The 17,164-nt window shown below is 43.6% G+C and overlaps 1 protein-coding gene across 1 annotated transcript in view; it reads right to left on the reverse strand.

Moving 5' to 3' along the window:
* Nucleotides 1-2,494: 2,494 nt before the first annotated feature.
* The window catches only part of STK17A (serine/threonine kinase 17a), a 35,677-nt gene continuing 21,007 nt past the window's right edge, over nt 2,495-17,164 (reverse strand). Inside the window, exons 4-7 of the mRNA XM_043463500.1 lie at nt 7,205-7,331; nt 4,055-4,103; nt 3,788-3,967; nt 2,495-3,333 (exon numbers count right to left, since the gene is read on the reverse strand). Of these exons, the coding sequence (XP_043319435.1) occupies nt 3,009-3,333; nt 3,788-3,967; nt 4,055-4,103; nt 7,205-7,331 (681 nt within the window). The 3' untranslated portion in view covers nt 2,495-3,008. The remainder of the gene's footprint in view (nt 3,334-3,787; nt 3,968-4,054; nt 4,104-7,204; nt 7,332-17,164) is intronic.

The raw sequence follows: 17,164 nt of genomic DNA on the forward strand, positions 1-17,164 counted from the left end.
CTTAAAATGTATTCAGGCTTGGTTTGTTGGTACCTTGGAATGATCCATGTCGGTCTCCATGGAGCAGTGTTGGCTCAGGCCTCCGTGGACAGAGCCACACAGCATTCACCTTCTGTCCAGCATTCTCGTAGTGACCTCTTCTCTTATATGCTTTCTTCCAAACTGAGGTCCGTAGGAAAAGCTTAAGATATACCACAATTAGCATCTGACCTCTCTCTCTAACTACTGGAGAAAGCCATATTCTGCTTTTCAGGTGAAAACAACAAAATGGAACATTAGGACACAATTTCCCGATTGACTGAAACCACTTGTACATTTGGCATAATTCATAAACAACTCATCAAGCTAAAATATAATGTTGAATTTTATAATAATTAAAACTGGATTTCTAAACTGCATGGATAACTCAATAGTATAGTTTAGTCCTTTGTAAACTAGTGAAAAGAAAAAATTAACATGAACAGCTTTAGGTAAGTGCAGAGCTAGTTGGTAAGTAAAGTAATGGAAAGGCTTGGTCCAAAATTGTGAAGACTCTGAATGCTCTACTTATATCACAGAAACCAAAAAGTGTTGATATATCCCTTTACCAGTGTGCTTCTAAAGAAACTGTACAATTTCTCACTTCAGGACACAAAAGCAAATATTTAGGAAAAATATTAGCAAAATGCCCTATGAATTCAAATGGTTGACTTCACGCTATTGCTTCCACCACAGGCAGGCGTGATCTGGGCAGCTGGAGGGGGCTGAGGATGTTCTTGTTGAACTGAATGAAGCTTGACATACATTCAGAGCCATTCAGGTTTCTGCGACCCAGTAAAATAATTAGTACCAGGCTTTAAAAACAATAAAGCATTGTATAAACCTTACCTTTTAAATGCATTTCAGACCTATCAGAAAGATCAAAGAAACTTACCCTTATATGTTAAAGTAAAAATACGAGAATTAAAAAAAAAAAGGCACAAAGGCAGCTAAGGATAGTAGTGTACTACAAGTGGCAAAGTGGCCAGCTAAAAGAAAATACATCATTTCTCTTTTACAAATACAGCAATTAAATGTATTATCCATTATGAATACAGTTTTAAAACTGTTCGGGAAAAGTCTGTAAACTGTAGTCCACATGATTCTGATTTTAAAACTGAACAAGTCCACCAAGTATAAAACTGCTTCATTCAAATAGTAGGTATTTTTTCTCACCTCCCTATTTTTGTCGGAGATATTTATAAAAATTTGACTAAAATTATTTTTTACCTCTTTTCAAGACTTACCTAGACTTAGCATTGCGGCCGTGTGTTTTCACTAAAACAGAATTTCCTGCAGAATCTCCTCTTCTTCTTTCTAGAGCTTGTTTAGAAATGCTTGTTTCTAGGAAACTGTACAAATCAATGTGCCAATTTAGTGAGAAAACAGTGCAACCTGAGGGTTCGAACTACCTAATCGGTTTCATCTGATGGTATTGGGACAACAGAGGCTGCAATGTTCACATGGGAGGACTGGGAGCCCACGCAGACCATGCATGTCCAAGTCCAGCCTGGTACCCTGCACAGACCTAAAGACAGACGGCTTGGTGCCCCTTCATCCTGAGGCTGACAACTGAGCAAGCAGGCTGGGAAGAGAGCCCTGTGTGATACCCCAGCAGACTGTGTAGGGACTGGCCTGAGTAGTTCACGGTACAGCACACACGTGTGCACACGGCATGCGGGTCACAGGCAGGTTGTATTAACCTGACACTAGGGCCTAACACAAGATAAATAAAGAGGCTCAGACTGTTCCGTGTAAGAAGGATATTTAGTTGCTTTAAGTTACACAGCATCCACTTTTACATTTGCATTTTTTAAAATAGGAATTTACTGTTCACTGTGGGGCCCAGATACAACTGAAGTATTCAACCCTAAATAAATGCTACTGAGTATATTCTAAGTCTTTTGGGGACAAGGAAGGGTACCCTCCCTAATGACAAAGTCTCCAAAGTCAAATTGCTTATGAACAAAGTAAAGGTTTATAAACATTCTGGCTTTTTGTAAATTTTCTCAATATAACTTGGGGGCTAATATAACAGCAGAAATAGAGGCTCGATGGTCAGCATGAATATGCTTTGTTATTTCTTCTCCCGACACCTAGGGATTATATGAACAAAAACAGCATTATACCATCTTCTCACTGACCAAAGCACCACTGTGTTGATCTGATCATCTAAGAGGTGACTCTCCTAGAGGCCAAAATGACAGACCTGTGCAGGGATGTGGCCTATGAAGGAAGGTGTGGCGAAGGAGACGCGCGCTGACCCTGGTGGAATATCACAGGATGACTTAACCTTGGCCTTGAAAACCGGAACCATTTCAGAGGTGAAAAATCACACCACTGTTACTAGTGATGTTGAAGAAAAACAAATTAGCCAGGGTTTTTCACTGATGGGGTGACAAGCATTAGAGAAAAAAACAGACAACAGAAGTCAAATTAAGTCAACATAAAGCAGTAATAAAATATAAAAATAAGACCTTTTTAAACTAGTGGATTTATTCTAGGTCTCAAAAATTTGGAAAACACTTAAATTAAAATCTTACGCCCTCTAAAAAAACCAAAAGTGAAAAAGTATCAATTTTAGTAAAGGTATCAACATATATATATGCAGATATACATATGAATAAGGCAAAACAGATTTACATAGGTGTTAATTTTGGCACTTTTACTTGGATTTTTACAGAAAGTGAATACAGATGTCTTTGCATACAAATTCTCATTCTGGAGAAGCAGGATGCAGAAATAAAAGGTTCAAACATCTCCCTTCTTAAAAAGAACATTGAAAAAGGTAACTTCACCCGTTAAGCCTCCTGGTTGGCCACTTGATAAATCTGGCTTGATTTCTCTCACTCCACAAGTTTGACAAAGTTATTTTAAGTTTCTATCACTGATACCTGGTCATCCACTTTCAATCCATGTACCATTTGGCCAGAAGTCCATAAATAATGTTTCCAATGTAGAAATCTTAAAGTTCTAAAGGGAAATACTGCTCAGTAGATAAAATCTCCTGGAATGTCTTGTAGCAAAGGTTCCTCAAATTTAAATCGTTTGGAAATGGCCTTTTGCTCCATCTTCTCCTTTTCAGACTGTCTGCATTGTCCTAAAGTATACGAAGTCACTACAATCAGCTCCTCTGTTACAATGGATTCCTCGGTTTCTGGCTTCTGAGTATCTGAATTACTTTCAGACACAGAATCTGCTTCCTGGAGGGCATGTGCTGCTTCTAAGGCCCCTCTGACCTTGAAGGCAGGCTCCTGAACACCGCTCTCAGTCAGCCATGGGTGTTTCAGACACTCCTCTGCAGTGGCGCGATCTCTGGATAGAGGTACACAGTTTACACTTTAGACAAGATGGCTTAAAACGTCAATCATAAGTCAGAGCCTAAGGGATTATATTTTGGGACATATGAAGAGCTGGTAAAAATCTTACCATAGTTCCTGAATTAAACAAAGTTTTTGTATTTGCTTGTAAAAACCATTCCCCACAATGTTGAAAAATAGTATTTTAAGCAAGTTATCTCCGAAAAGCCCCCTTGAAAGACCAAGAACAGATGGAAAATATCTGTTATACTGAGGTGCAATTCACATTTTCTGAAAATATTTTCACTTCTGCCACTTTTCCTTTCAACAGACATAAAAAGCCGAAGATTTTAATCTAGTTTTATGTCTACATTTTCATGTCTTCATTTTGGGGTTTCAGTTGTTAATCTGCTTTTGTTCAGAGTAGATGACTCAAAAATGGATAAAGATCAGTATTAACTAATACTTACTCAGGTTTCTTAACTAAAAGTGTCTTGATGAAGTCAACAGCTGACTCAGACACAACGTCAAATTCTTCCTCAGAATAACTTAAATTCATCTGTGAGATGTTGAGGAAAGTTTCCTGTTTATCATCACCCAGGAAAGGTGATATTCCTGTCAGCATGACATATGCTAACACTCCAATGCTCCTAAATCAGAATGAAAAGGAAAGAAAAATCAGTATCAGATTCACTTCTTAAAACTGATTTGATCAATTTTTCATCAATGATTCTTACCACATATCTGTTGCCATGCTGATAGGATCGTAACTAAGAACTTCAGGAGCTAGTATCAGAAACAAAAGAAAACATTTAGTTTTGTGGAAAAATGTCAAATTTGCTGTTAGAGATAAAAATTTAAATACTCAAAAGTATTTGACATTATCAAGGTTTGGGCTAAAATAAGTTCACATTATAAATCAAATTAATATGAATTAGTGTAAAGTCTAACTAGACATTTGTAATTAACTTAATTCCTTTTTGTACTTCTAGCCTCCAATGCTGGATCCTAGCAATTTTTAAAAAAAATATTTGAATACATAAATACTATAATATAAAGTGATAACTTTTACTTTTATTCCCCCTCTTCCCACACCCTCTGTCTAATCAAGCATCGGCTCTAACCGGTTCCTGCTTTTAAACCTTGCCTTGAGTCTGCAGTACTTCCCCCCAGACCCCTTAGGACCTGCTTCTGATCTACTCTAGGCTGTGGCTAGAGTGAGCTTTTAAAATGCCCGTTAACTCAGAGTCAGTCAGCAAGGTTAGAAAACAGCCTGGGCATCTTCGGATGACACGCATCATCACAGAAAACAAGGACAGCTCCATGGGGTGAGGAAAGCAGTCTGCTTTGCTCACTCTAACTAGACCGCTGCCGCCGGGACAAGGCAACAGGAGGGCAGTCCCAAGTGTGCGAGGCCGCAGGCGAAATTCAGGAAACTCCTCCTTGGAAACTACTCACTGACACAAGCCAGCCAACCCAAAGATGATTTCTTTTTCAGTATACAGATAGGAAGGCCAGGCTATACAAAGACAGACAGTTAAGTACTGAATCCATTTAAAAACAGATCAAAGACTAAAAAACTGGTAATTACCATAAAAAGGGAATGAAAATGTTGAAGGGAAAACCAAAACACTCAAAGTCGCACGTGCATGAGCAGTTGGGGTCAAACCTGCCCCCAAATATGAGGGGAGGAAGGGCGGGGGAGGATACAAGGGGGAGAAGTGGGGAGGGCGGATTTCCTCAACTCCTATCTGAAGACGCCAAGCTGAGAAACAGATTATGAATATCACTTAAAAGCTTCAAAAGAAACTACTAGGAAGTTTAAAATCAAATGCATAAAATCCAAATTACTGGAGGGGAAAAAGTAAAACAGCCAAGAGAGCAGTAGATGGTGGGTAGAGGGGGAGGAGGTAACATCAGTTACTTTTCTGAGTGTTTATGATGTGCTCTCAACACCGACAGAAGAACATCACTGAGCAGATCCAGTGAGGCAGGACTTTCACAGCCTTGTTTCATGGACAGAGAGGCGTGTGGCACAAAGAGGCTTGGGGACCGAGGTCACGCAGCTCGCCAGCGAGGAGCAGAACACAGCCGTGCAAAGGTGGTTGGCGCAGTGGAGGCTTCAACTCCCCTTAAAAGGCAGGCCAGGGGAAGGCAGGCAGGAGAGCCCTCACGTTTTTCTGTATTATATCCTGAATTATTTTCAGGTGTTCCCAATTGGGCTTATACTATTTTTTTTTATAATAAATAATAAAGTTTTGTTTTTTTGGAGGGAAAAAAGCTCTTGATAGAAAACTGAGAATTTACCATAGAGCAGAAAACACTGGAAAACAAGCAAACAAAGCCCAAAACTCATTCAGGGCAATAATTCCTGCTGGCGTCTCAGCCCATAGCCCTTCAGTCTGCAGTCGTCTGTGTTTCTTCTAGTTTACAAGGCCACCCACTAATCGCTGGCTAACACGTCAGGCTACTTGCCCTGAAGCAGCACATTAAGCCACATTCCTAACCCTTACACTGTGGTCAGGAGGCCTTATCAGTCTGCATACAGGAAATTAAGTGTTCTAGTCCACCAAAAAACCCAAAAATCAATATTTGAAGGGTGTTTTTCTGCCTGGGATATCTTTTATTACCTAATAAAGGGTCTGCGGTTTCAAATCGCAGGACTTTAGAAAACAGTTTAAAATTTCAAATTACTTTTTGTGCTATCTATAAAAAAAAAAAAAAGCCCTATAGCTTTGTTTTTCTCAACCCTAACTGTGCCCTGGGGCTTTCTGTATGCCCTGGAATCCTTTTTTCCTTTCTACACACCACTCTCCCTTCTCATTCTATTTTTTGCCAAGCCTCCAGGCCGTCTAGGAGGAGACTGCCTGTCCATCCTCTTCACACCTCTGCCCGCAGGCAAACCTTTCCCCCCAGACAGGGCCACAGTGTTCTCTCTCGTCTTCAGCTCTCACCTGCAGCCACAAAAGCCATCCTCCTTCCCCCAGCGCTGACATCATCCCCGGCAGCTTCCACACTGACCTGCGACACCCGACCCCTGGTCTAAAGAAGCTGAACTTCCAGAGCTACATTCGAGGTCTTGTCATCATAAAGAGCCGTTTCTACTCAGATTTTAAATAAAACTGTAATCCCTGGTCACAACCTTTAAATTATTTCACTGCTTTGCTCTTCTATAGAAATCTTTTTTTAACCTCATTCAAACCACTAATCCTTCTGTGCTCCACCTTTCTTCTTGTCTATCAAAAAAGTCTTAGTTTACTTTATCTACCAACCTAGAAGCCAAGGAACGGCTCTCTCCTTTTTCTCTCTGCCAGGAGCTTTCAGCTCTGTATCAACCTAGCAGAATACCCAGTATTTCCCACACATGTGTAATCACAGACCTTGCAATGACTTTCACGATGTTTATTATCAACTCGAAGTTCTTAACAGGTCCTTTACTTGTTCAATATCCTTCCACCCTCAGATAACCTGATAGCCTATGCTGCTAAGTGAAGTCAAAGTCACTCAGTCGTGTCTGACTCTCTTAGATCCCATGAACTATACATTCCATGGAATTCTCCAGGCCAAGATACTGGAGTGGATTGCTGTTCCCTTCTCCAGGGGATCTTCCCAACCCAGGGATCGAATCCAGGTCTCCTTCATTGCAGGCAGATTCTTTACCAGCTGAGCCACAAGGGAAGCCCACTCCATTTAGAATGAAGCACCAATTTGGTACCTTACTCTTTCAAGTTTTCTGTTTTTTAACTCAAAGGAAGGGCTCTCTGCCAGCAGAATTTCAACACAGTGGATGGCTAGCCCCACCACTAATCACACCATGTGTGAGCTCCCCAGTGAAGGCGACGCCTGTCCCTAAACAGAAGACACACCCCGCTCTGACAAATACTCACCCACATACTCAGGAGTGCCCATGATCTCTCGGAGTTCTTCGCTCTTCTTCATTATTCTTGAAAGGCCAAAATCCACTATCTTAATGTCACCCAGTGGAGATTCACTTGTCAGCAGAATATTCTGAGGCTAAAAAATGACACCCCCAAATTAATAAGCCATGATTGTGTATGAAAAGCAAAAAGAACAGGTTGCCTGTGAAACATACAAAGTTTACCTGTGGAACTAAGAGCGAGAAATTTACCAGTGGACAGTCATTCATTAAACAGCTCTGCTTACAGCACACTTCCTATGTGTAAGGCAGGCGGCTTCGTACCATCTCTTCTCTGATGCTAGCTCCTCCTCAGTACATAAATATGCATCTATTCCTATCTTAAAAACCAAACCACTTATTAAAAAAAAAAAACCCTCCTCTATGACCCTGAATCTCTTTCTACCCAATCCACTCCCTCCCTCAAAGCTCAGCTATTGAAAGCAAGGTCACTAGACCTTTCGACCACCTCTCAATCCAGCTGAATCAAGATTTGCCCCTTCGGCTCAATCTGTTCTCACTAAGGTCACAGTATCTTTAACAGTCGAAGGCCCACCAAGTCCGGGTGTCCTGCAGGCACTGACCGCTGGACAATCAGGAACTCCTTCCTGGACATCCTTACAGTCCCTCTTGGATATATCCCTCCCTCTATAGATTCCTCTCCCTTTTCTCGGGATTTCTTTGTCCTCCTTTTAAGTACTGGTGTTGCTCAAGATCTCTTGCTGACTGACCTTTTCCCAACACTCTGCATTCTATTTCTGAGCAGTTTTATCTACCAGCAAAGTTTTGGTCCTCTCCAGACTCACAGCACCAATTAAAATCAGATCTTTTCATCTGGCTGAAATGTGCCACACCATTGGCTTCCACCTCGGGGCAAGGCCTTCAATGCAGTAAACACCTCGGGCACAGATTCCCATCTCAATGCCCAAGTCAAACACTGGGAATCATCATAAAATTCTGTCTCCATTTTCTACCACTGTCAGATCAAGTGAAGTCACCAGTCATGCTCATTCTAGGTCCTAGACCTCAGTATCTCCTCCGCTTAAAGTTTGGGGTTTCATTATTTCCTACTTGGACCACGACCCTGCATCTCTAGTTTTCCCTACCTTCAGCCCATCCTTCTCACACAATAATCTTCCCATAATGGAAGTCTGATCACGATATTCTCCCTATGTTGTCCAGCTGCCATTCTTCAGCAACACACAACACTCCAATGGAGTGGGGGTAGAGGGTGGATGCACATGGTGATGGTGAGCACTACCCAAAGCCACAGAATCAATAAGCTTCATATCCCTGGAGCCATTTTCACTCATTTGAAGAAGACACTTTGGCATAAAAAGTCAAGCAGATATATATGGACTAGAATGTAAGATTCATTAGAATTTTTTAAATAAAGTACAAAAATGTGAGTTTATATTTGCTTCATAAAGGGTCTGCACTTACTGTCTTTCGTTATTAAGATAAATTGAGAAGCCTGCATACTTAGTCGTGTCTGACTCTTGGCGACCCCGTGGGCTGTACCCACCAGGCTCCTCTGTCCACGGGATTCTCCAGGCAAGAATACTGGAGTGAGTTGCCACGTCCCCCTCCAGGGGATTCTGTGGGGAATCTGTCCCCAATCCATCAGGCTGTAGTCCCTAAACAACACACATGGTACACACCTCTGGCCGTGCCTCTGCTTGGGAAGCTCCCTTCCGCGATGCACAAATTTATCCTTGCCTCTCACTCCAGCCATGGTGGGTGGGTCTCCTCTGCAAAGGCTTATACAAGACAAACTGCTCTAACAGTAATTTCCTATTTCCCCGTCACACCCGTGCTCTCGAGGGCGGTACTGATGGCCACCCGCCTTTCCTTCCACTCACACCCAGCTGCTCCATCCGACTTCCATCTTCTCATCCGCGGCCCAGGTCACTAGAGGTCAATGGCACGTCCTGGCTCTCCTCTGAGCACCATCTCGGTGGCACTTGACACTACTGCTCCTTCCCTGTTTATGAACTCCTTTTCTCTTGGGTTCCAGAAAAAAACACTCCTGGCTCTCCTCCTAACTCTTGGCTGCTGCCATCTCCTCTGTGGTCGGTCTCCTATTACCTGCCTGCTAATCGCTGGGTCCCCACAGCCTGACCTGGAGGCTCCTTCATCTCGTCACCCCACTCCCACCACAGCACCCACCCGCATCATAGGCGGAACTGTCACCCGCACCTCAGGGGTCACCATCCTCGTCTCTGGCTCAGATCTCTTCAACCAACTCCTACCTAATCTCTCCCCTCTGATGTCTCAACCTCAGATTCTACAAGCTCCAATCAGACTCGCTCCTATTTTCCTCCCAAGTCAGACTCTCCTACCCTCTGTGGGCATCTCAGCTGATGCTCTTTGCAGCCGCCAGGACACAACACAGAAGCATCTCCATCTTTCTCCCCCACTCCCCGCTCTGCCATCTAGCTAGTCTGTCACCATAGCACACTGACTTTAAATCCCAGACGCAGGCATTTCCAGACTTGGTCTTCTCCTCTCCCACCACAGGCTGCTAACTCCAGCTACCATCACTGTTTGCTCAGTTGCAGCAGCAAACTGCCCGAACTGCAGCCAGCAGGGTCTTTTGTCCTGTGCCACGCCCACACCCTTTCAGTAGCTGTCCCCAGCTCCTACAATAACCTCCCCACTGCTCACTGGGGTCCAGAAGCCCCTGGCAGGGCGAGCTCTGGCCCGGCTCCCCAGACTCCTCACGCACCTGCTTCCCGCGCTCAGGGAGTCAGGCTCCGGGGCGCCGCCAGCCACTCGCACCTGCGCTGCTCTCTCACAACAGCATCTCTGTACACCGCCCGTCCTCCGCCCAGAACACTGCTCTGTCCTGCTCTGCCTCCTGTCATCTTGGTGAGAGGATCTGGCATGGGAGGGAAGCAGCGTCGCGAAGGGCTGTGCTACGACCCAGGAAGCTGAGGTACAGACGGGCTCTCTCTTTAAAAAGGGGCCGCAGGGCTTCCCTGGCAGGCCAGTGGTTAAGCTCCGTGTTTCCAATGCAAGCGGTGCGGGTTTGATCCCTGGTCAGGGAACTAAGATTCCAGGTGCCTCATGGCCAAAAAAAAAAAAAAAAAAAAGTCTTAAAAGGCATTTAAAAGCAAATAACAACAGAAAAATTTAAGGAAAAGGGGTCTTACTGTTGACCCAACCATCCTGCCTACCCTTCTCTACTATGCAAGTGCTTTAGGTCTATCACAGTCTGGTTTCAGAAGCGGAGAGTGGGAAGAGCTTCCAGCTCGGTGGGAACCAGAGCCACAGCCCTGGTCACTGAGGCATTTCCAGGCTCAGGGCTCCGCCCTTGGCAGACAGGCACTGGTATTCACTGAGTAAATGAAAAGAAGAAAGGGGACTCTACAAAAAAGCCTGTAGAGGGTCTCTACTTCGTGTCAGGACAGGTGGTAACATGACTATGAACAGTAAGCCCTTACTGTCCTGACTTCACAATCAGGAGAGAAACAGATGGGCCTGTCAGGCTCAGCTGACTCTGCTGTGCGTTGGTAAGTACTGCAGTCCACAAAGCGTCTGGGCACTAAATGCACTAGAGGAAGGGATTCTACCTTGGAGAGTTCCAGAGGAGGCCAGGGGGCAGACCCTGAAGGGGAAAAAGGACTTCACCATTCACCATTCACTCAGCCAAGTTTCATGGACTGCCTAGGGAGCTGTGACCAGGGGAAATGGCAGAAAACAAGATGTGTCCCCCGTTCCAACAGGGTCAAGTAAGTATCAACAGATAGTATAACTCCAGGCAATTTTTAGCTCTACAGAAAACCCAGAGTGGGTAAGGGGTGACAGCACGCCTACCAAGTATGTATGTGGATGGATGCTATTTCTAGGACAGTCAGGGAAGGCTTCCTGGAGGAAGCAGTATTTGAAGGGAGACAAACGTTAAGAAGGAGCCAGTCAAGGTGGAGCATCTAGGGGTTGGGGGAGGCAAAAGGAAGAACTGCAAGCTGGAGACAAACACAGAGGTGGGAGGCAAGTGTGAGGCTGGAAGGAAATGGGGTTGGGGGCAGGACTTGCAGGGCGCGGTGGGCCACTTGGGAGCACCTGGCAGGAGGCAGAGCAAGGGGAGGCACAAGAGGACACCCCAGGGAAACACGACCACAGGCCACAGGACAACAGGGCCCATCCCACAGCGTGACGTGTGCAAGGGACTGTCAGATACAAGCCTGCGGCTGCAAACAGCCTTCTAAAACACGTGCCTTTAGCCTGTCTTTAAAAGCCTCCAGACGGGGAGAGACTGAGGCAGATGTGATAAAGCACAGAATGAAAGAAAAGAGAAGAAATCTCACACATCAGAGGCAAAGTGCACAGGCCACTGTGACTGATGACATGCAGGAACATAAAGAGGGAGCGCGTGTCATTCGCTGACTGATCCGTCAGGCCCACAGACAGGACCATCACTTCAGTTTTCCCAGGACCACCCAGGACAGTTGGAAATTCAATCTGGAGAGCAAGGCCGAGGACAGGGCTTTGGGGCCAAGAGCACACAGGAAGATTAAGCGTGACACAAACAAGAGGAGTGTGTACGAGGCAGAAGAGCAGTGGGCCGGGACGAAGGCTTGCTGATAACTATGCTCAGGGGGTACAACGAGGATCGGGGAGGAGGAGAAGCTGGTCTGAGAGTGAGAACCCCGGTGTAACATCAGTGGAGGGGAGCCATGACGAAGTGCCCCATCAAACAGGACAAGAGGGAGAATGAGGACCACGAAGGAACTCGGAGAAAGTAACTTTCAGTAAAGCTGTGGGAGAAAAAACTAGCCTACAGTAGGCGGAAAAATGAATGGAGAAGCTAAGAGATATAGTACAGGTTGTTTTGGCTTAAACGTCTCCTGATCCCCTTGAAACCAGTGCTGTCCTGTTGCAGAAAGGTCATGTGAGTCACAGAATGCAGCTTAAAATTACCTAGCACCCATATTACAAAAAGTAAAACGAAATGGGTGAAATTAAATATATTCATTTAACTCAATTTATCTAAAAGTTCATACCTTCAACATGTAATTGATATGCAAAATTATTTAAATATTTTACTTTTTTTCCACACCAAGTCTCGGAGCTCTGGTGTGGACTTCACACTTAGAGCCCATTTCAGTTCAGCACCACTCAGCCAGTGGCACTGGGCTGATGGTGCAGCCATAAACTCCCTTAAGAGGGGAAAAAAGATCCAAATGACACCCCAAGAAATGGTCAGAGAATTCTGAGTGTCTCTTACTCAATGTTCTAATTATTACCACTATGCAATTAATGGAATGAGAGTTTATTTTGAAAACAAATTCATCAGAATAACTAAAGCTTTTCTGCCTATAGTGAAAAAACCATACCATGGCCAGTATTATCTCTAATTTTGTATAAAAACCTGTTTTGTTTTTTAAATTACAAAAAGTTTGGCTACAGTAAACACCTGAAACTGAATAAAAACTAAAACAACAAGTTGCTGTCACTACATAAGTCTACACTGCAGAGGCATGCTCAATGATTTATAAATACCCCAACCAGATAAGCACTCTCCTGCCCACAAAGATTGAGAAGCTTAACTGATCAGTGTTAGAATCAATTTCTCTTTTCAGTGAGGTTCTGGTAACATAAACCGCCTTATAAAGCCACGTTCTCTTTCTTACTTAGCTTCTTGCTAATTTTTCAGGGAAAAAAATCCTATACAGCACTGTGATTGTAAGTCCCCGACTTCTCAAAACAACTGTAATTTTATTACAATAAAGAAATACTACTTACAATCAAATGTCATTTTTCAGGCAAATTAGATGAGAGGCGTTTGGCTCTGAATATATGTTCATCACTGCGCATGCTTCACCCCTCCCAGTACACCAAAAATGCCAAGAGAAGTACTGCTAATCACTGGATCTGAAGGGTCATTTGTGACTAATAAGACATGCTCATTCTGGGGATGTCTGTAAATGCCATTTATTCCCTTAAATCTTTTCCCCTTACATTTGGTTTACCCTTTATATTCCCTGGGAAATGCTTTCTTTAGTTGTTATTCAAAAGCTTGCTGGTTGAGTGGTAATGCAATAAATTCTTTTTTTTTTCCCATTTATTTTTATTAGTTGGAGGCTAATTACAATATTGTAGTTGTTTTTGCCATACATTAACATGAGTCAGCCATGGATTTACATCTGTTCCCCATCCCGATCCCCCCTCCCGCCTCCCTCTCCATCCCATCCCTCTGGGTTGCAATAAATTCTGTATTTGTGTGACCAAATTATTAGAATATTACTGTAGTAGTTGAAATCGAGGCTTAGTCACAAGTGTCCATGATCTGCCAGAGTGAGAGACCTTAAACCCTTGAAAGAGATCTCTAGAGAAGACACACGTCTCATAATAAAATCACAGCCATTTCATGGAATTTCACAGTTATGTTTTTTGTGTCCCCCTTGACCAACTGTGCCCTGGTTTAACCACCAGTGAATTTTTAAAGTAGAACTTACTCCTCTAAATAAAAGACTATAGTCTCCATCAGTCTCTGATGGAGAAATAAATCCACTTCCATAAGTGAAAATAAGTGCTAAAAACAAAGATAAGCTTAAAATTTACAGCTCAATCAGTCCTCTATTTTGTAGAATCCAGTTCACGATCAAGGCTGTGGCTCACAATACTTAATTCTAATTTAAGATGCACGCATCCCGAGTAGAAAGCAAGGAAGAAAGTCGGTCCACTGAGGGGTAATGGGGGTGGAATACACAGGAAACACACAAACCATCTTCAGACAATGGGAATAGAGACATCTTCCCAAAATCTTACTTCTCAGCTTCAAGGGAGAATCCTTTTCTTTATCTGGGTATCTTCACCTCTGCAAATGGTCTATTTACCATTTACTGAGAGTCATCACTGGATAAGATCATTGTAAAGTTGAGGCTAATCTGTTCAATAAAGCTTAAGGTACCATGGACAAAATTTTGAGCAACATTTTATCAGGCAATGAAAGTTTAAGTTAAATTGACTTTTTATGCACTAAAACCCAGGTCAGAATACAGAAATAGGTTAATAACCTGCCTAAATAAATTGGAGGAACTATTTACAAATGTTACATGATACCAATCTTTCAAGTAAAATGCTGATGCCTAAACTTTCAGTGATCAATTTAAATCTCAAATGAAAAAGTTCCAGCTTCTAATGCATAGGCTGCTCCTCTCCTTCCCATCATATACATTGCGGTGGGGGCAGGTTTAATGACTGAACACCTAGTACAGAACAGCGAAAGATCTGACCAGTACAAGACCACTGGAACACAAACAGCCTTGGTTATTTTAATTTTTTTTTACTTTTATTTTTTGGAAACATGTGGGATCTTAGTGCCCTGACCAAGGATGGAGCCTCGAGCCTGCATCCCCTGTATTGGAAGTGCAGAGCCTAGACCACTGGACCACCAGGGAAGTCCCAACCTTGGATTTTAAGACTGGATATATGTGCCCCTTCTGGTCAGTCCTTCTCCTGGCTGATGTAAAAGCAGGCCACTATGCCCAGGACCAGCTCACATTACTGAGATGATTTTGAGACTTGAGCTTTGTTCTGACTCTGAACATTTTGGTAATCCTCAAAATACCTCAAACATTTTCATTATATTTGTCGTGCTGATCTGTGATCAATAACCTTGGCACTGGGAAAGATAGTGACACTTTCTTTATTGAGATATTCACTTTACTGTGGTGTCTGGAAGCAAACCTGTGACTTCTCTGAGGCCTGCCTGCATCTGGCTGAGGGTCTTTAGTGAACCAGTCTTTTGGCAAACTGACTGCCCGGGGTCTGACTTGACTGAAGAGTGTATTTCCCATTCTTGCAATTATCTCTTTTCATAGGGGCAACTCTAACAGTCGCCTAACTAACTAACTGACTTCTGTCTCTGGGACAAGACTTGCCCATTTTCATCATCATGGGGAATAAAAATGGTCTAATGACTCAAAGTTACCATATACATACATATGTTGGGCTTAGCATTTTTTACAGGGCTTCCCAGGTGGCACGAGTGGTAAAGAACCCGCCTGCCAAGGCAGGAGACGTAAGAGATGAGGGTTTGATCCCTGTGTCAGGAAGATGCCCTGAAGAAGGAAATGGCAACCCACTCCAGTACTCTTGCCTGGAGAATCCCACGGACAGAGGAGCCTGGTGGGCTGCAGTCCATGGGGCTACAAAGAGTCCGACATGACTTAGCACACACCAAATATACATTTAGCTCTGTAGCTTAGTCTTTCAAGCTCTTATCAAGACTGAGAGTCAACATTATAAATATACTGTCACTGGGCAGATGGCTGCTAAAAGGACAGTGGACACTCCTTGTCCAGACTCACAAGGGTCATGGGAGCCAACCTGGGAATGACCTTTTGGTGGAAATCATTCCCATCTGCATGGTTGCCTTCCCAACCCCACCCCTGACCTTTCCCCCACAGTTCACTAAGAGCCGAGCTGGACTATGTGTGTGAAGAGTGAGAGGGCAGGAGAGAGGCTGAGAAACCTCCAGGCCGCCTTGTTTTCAAGCTCCTCTGGGTCTGGGAAACGTGGAAGAGTCCTGTTTCCAACATCAAAGGCCCATCATCAAAGCCTCTATTAAATCTGCAAAGTATTCTACACCGAGTATACTGGGGAGAAAGGAATACAATTTATACTGAGTGTACTGGGGAGAAAGGGATATAATTTCCTTGTGTAAATACACAGTCGAACCTGGCAGTCAAGAACTTAACATTCACCCTTGACTGCTTTCAAGTAACATCAAAGATGCATGACACACAGTGTCGGCAACCTGTCTGACTTGCTACTTAATTAGTTCCTAGTCTGGATAATGTCACAGGTGGAGCTGTCATAAATTGAGAGCTCATTTCCTAAAGGTGTGATATTATTTAAATCGGGGTTCTGTTCATGGAGGTCCTTTCTACATCATAAAACTAGCAAAATGTCATAAAATTAAATGTATGATTTTACAAAATTGAGTGTGTAAAACCAAACATGAGAGAAGGCTCAGCACAAACACGACTTTGGGGAATTTTTTTTGCACGTCTGATGCTGAGGCTTCTTAAAAGTCTGAGTTCACTGAAGGCTGGGCTGCAAAGACCATCCCTTCCTGGCAAGTGTTCCCTTGGGAAGCATGGGTGACTATGTCTTGCAGCAAGGATTTTTTAAATTTCTAATGCACATGACACATTCAAGGGAAAAAACAAGAGCTCCAGGTGCCTGGCGCATGCTCTTAGGGTTTCACCAGGTGATCTCTAAGGCCACTGCAGCATCAGCCTCCTGGGACTACATGTGTCCACACCTGCCTTCAAAAAATGTCTCACAAGCACTCCCATGGTCTATTGCGGTGTAACCGCCCACTTTTGACATTCTACTAAGAAATCAGTAACCTGGAAAAAGAGAACTATTTACAGAATGAATCTACCTGATTTCTTTCAGAAGAGAACAAGAAAATTTCCAAATTGTTTCCTTTCCCCTGTATTTTCCTGTAGGAAACTGGTATTCAAAGAAGTATCTATTCCCCTTCCACTTTATTTCAAATGAAATTTGCCCAAGTTTCCTTGAGGAGTCAACCTCCCTGTTACACATTGCACACTTCTCCTTGAGTGTGCCTTCACGCAATGCAGACTGAACACTGCTGCTGATACAGAACAGTTTGGATGCAGTACGGCGTGTGGAAGGTGTCAGAGTGTACCATCCAGCAGCAATTGTGGGTGGCACCTGGATCCCCAGGACTGGCATCACCAGGAAGCCCACAAAGAGTCGGACATGACTGAGCAACTAAACGACCACCACCGCCAGCATTCCAAGCCCTGTCTCCACCATGAAGCCTGTACCCACCCAGAAACATTGCTGAAGCTCCATTTCTAGGGCAATGTGTCACTCTTTATCTTTCCAGGTACACACATGTGCATTCTCTCCCTGATAAAACTGGCTAGAGGATAAGAATAAAGAT

This window comes from Cervus canadensis, chromosome 3, assembly GCF_019320065.1.
Source record: "Cervus canadensis isolate Bull #8, Minnesota chromosome 3, ASM1932006v1, whole genome shotgun sequence".
NCBI classification, from domain to species: Eukaryota; Metazoa; Chordata; class Mammalia; order Artiodactyla; family Cervidae; genus Cervus; species Cervus canadensis.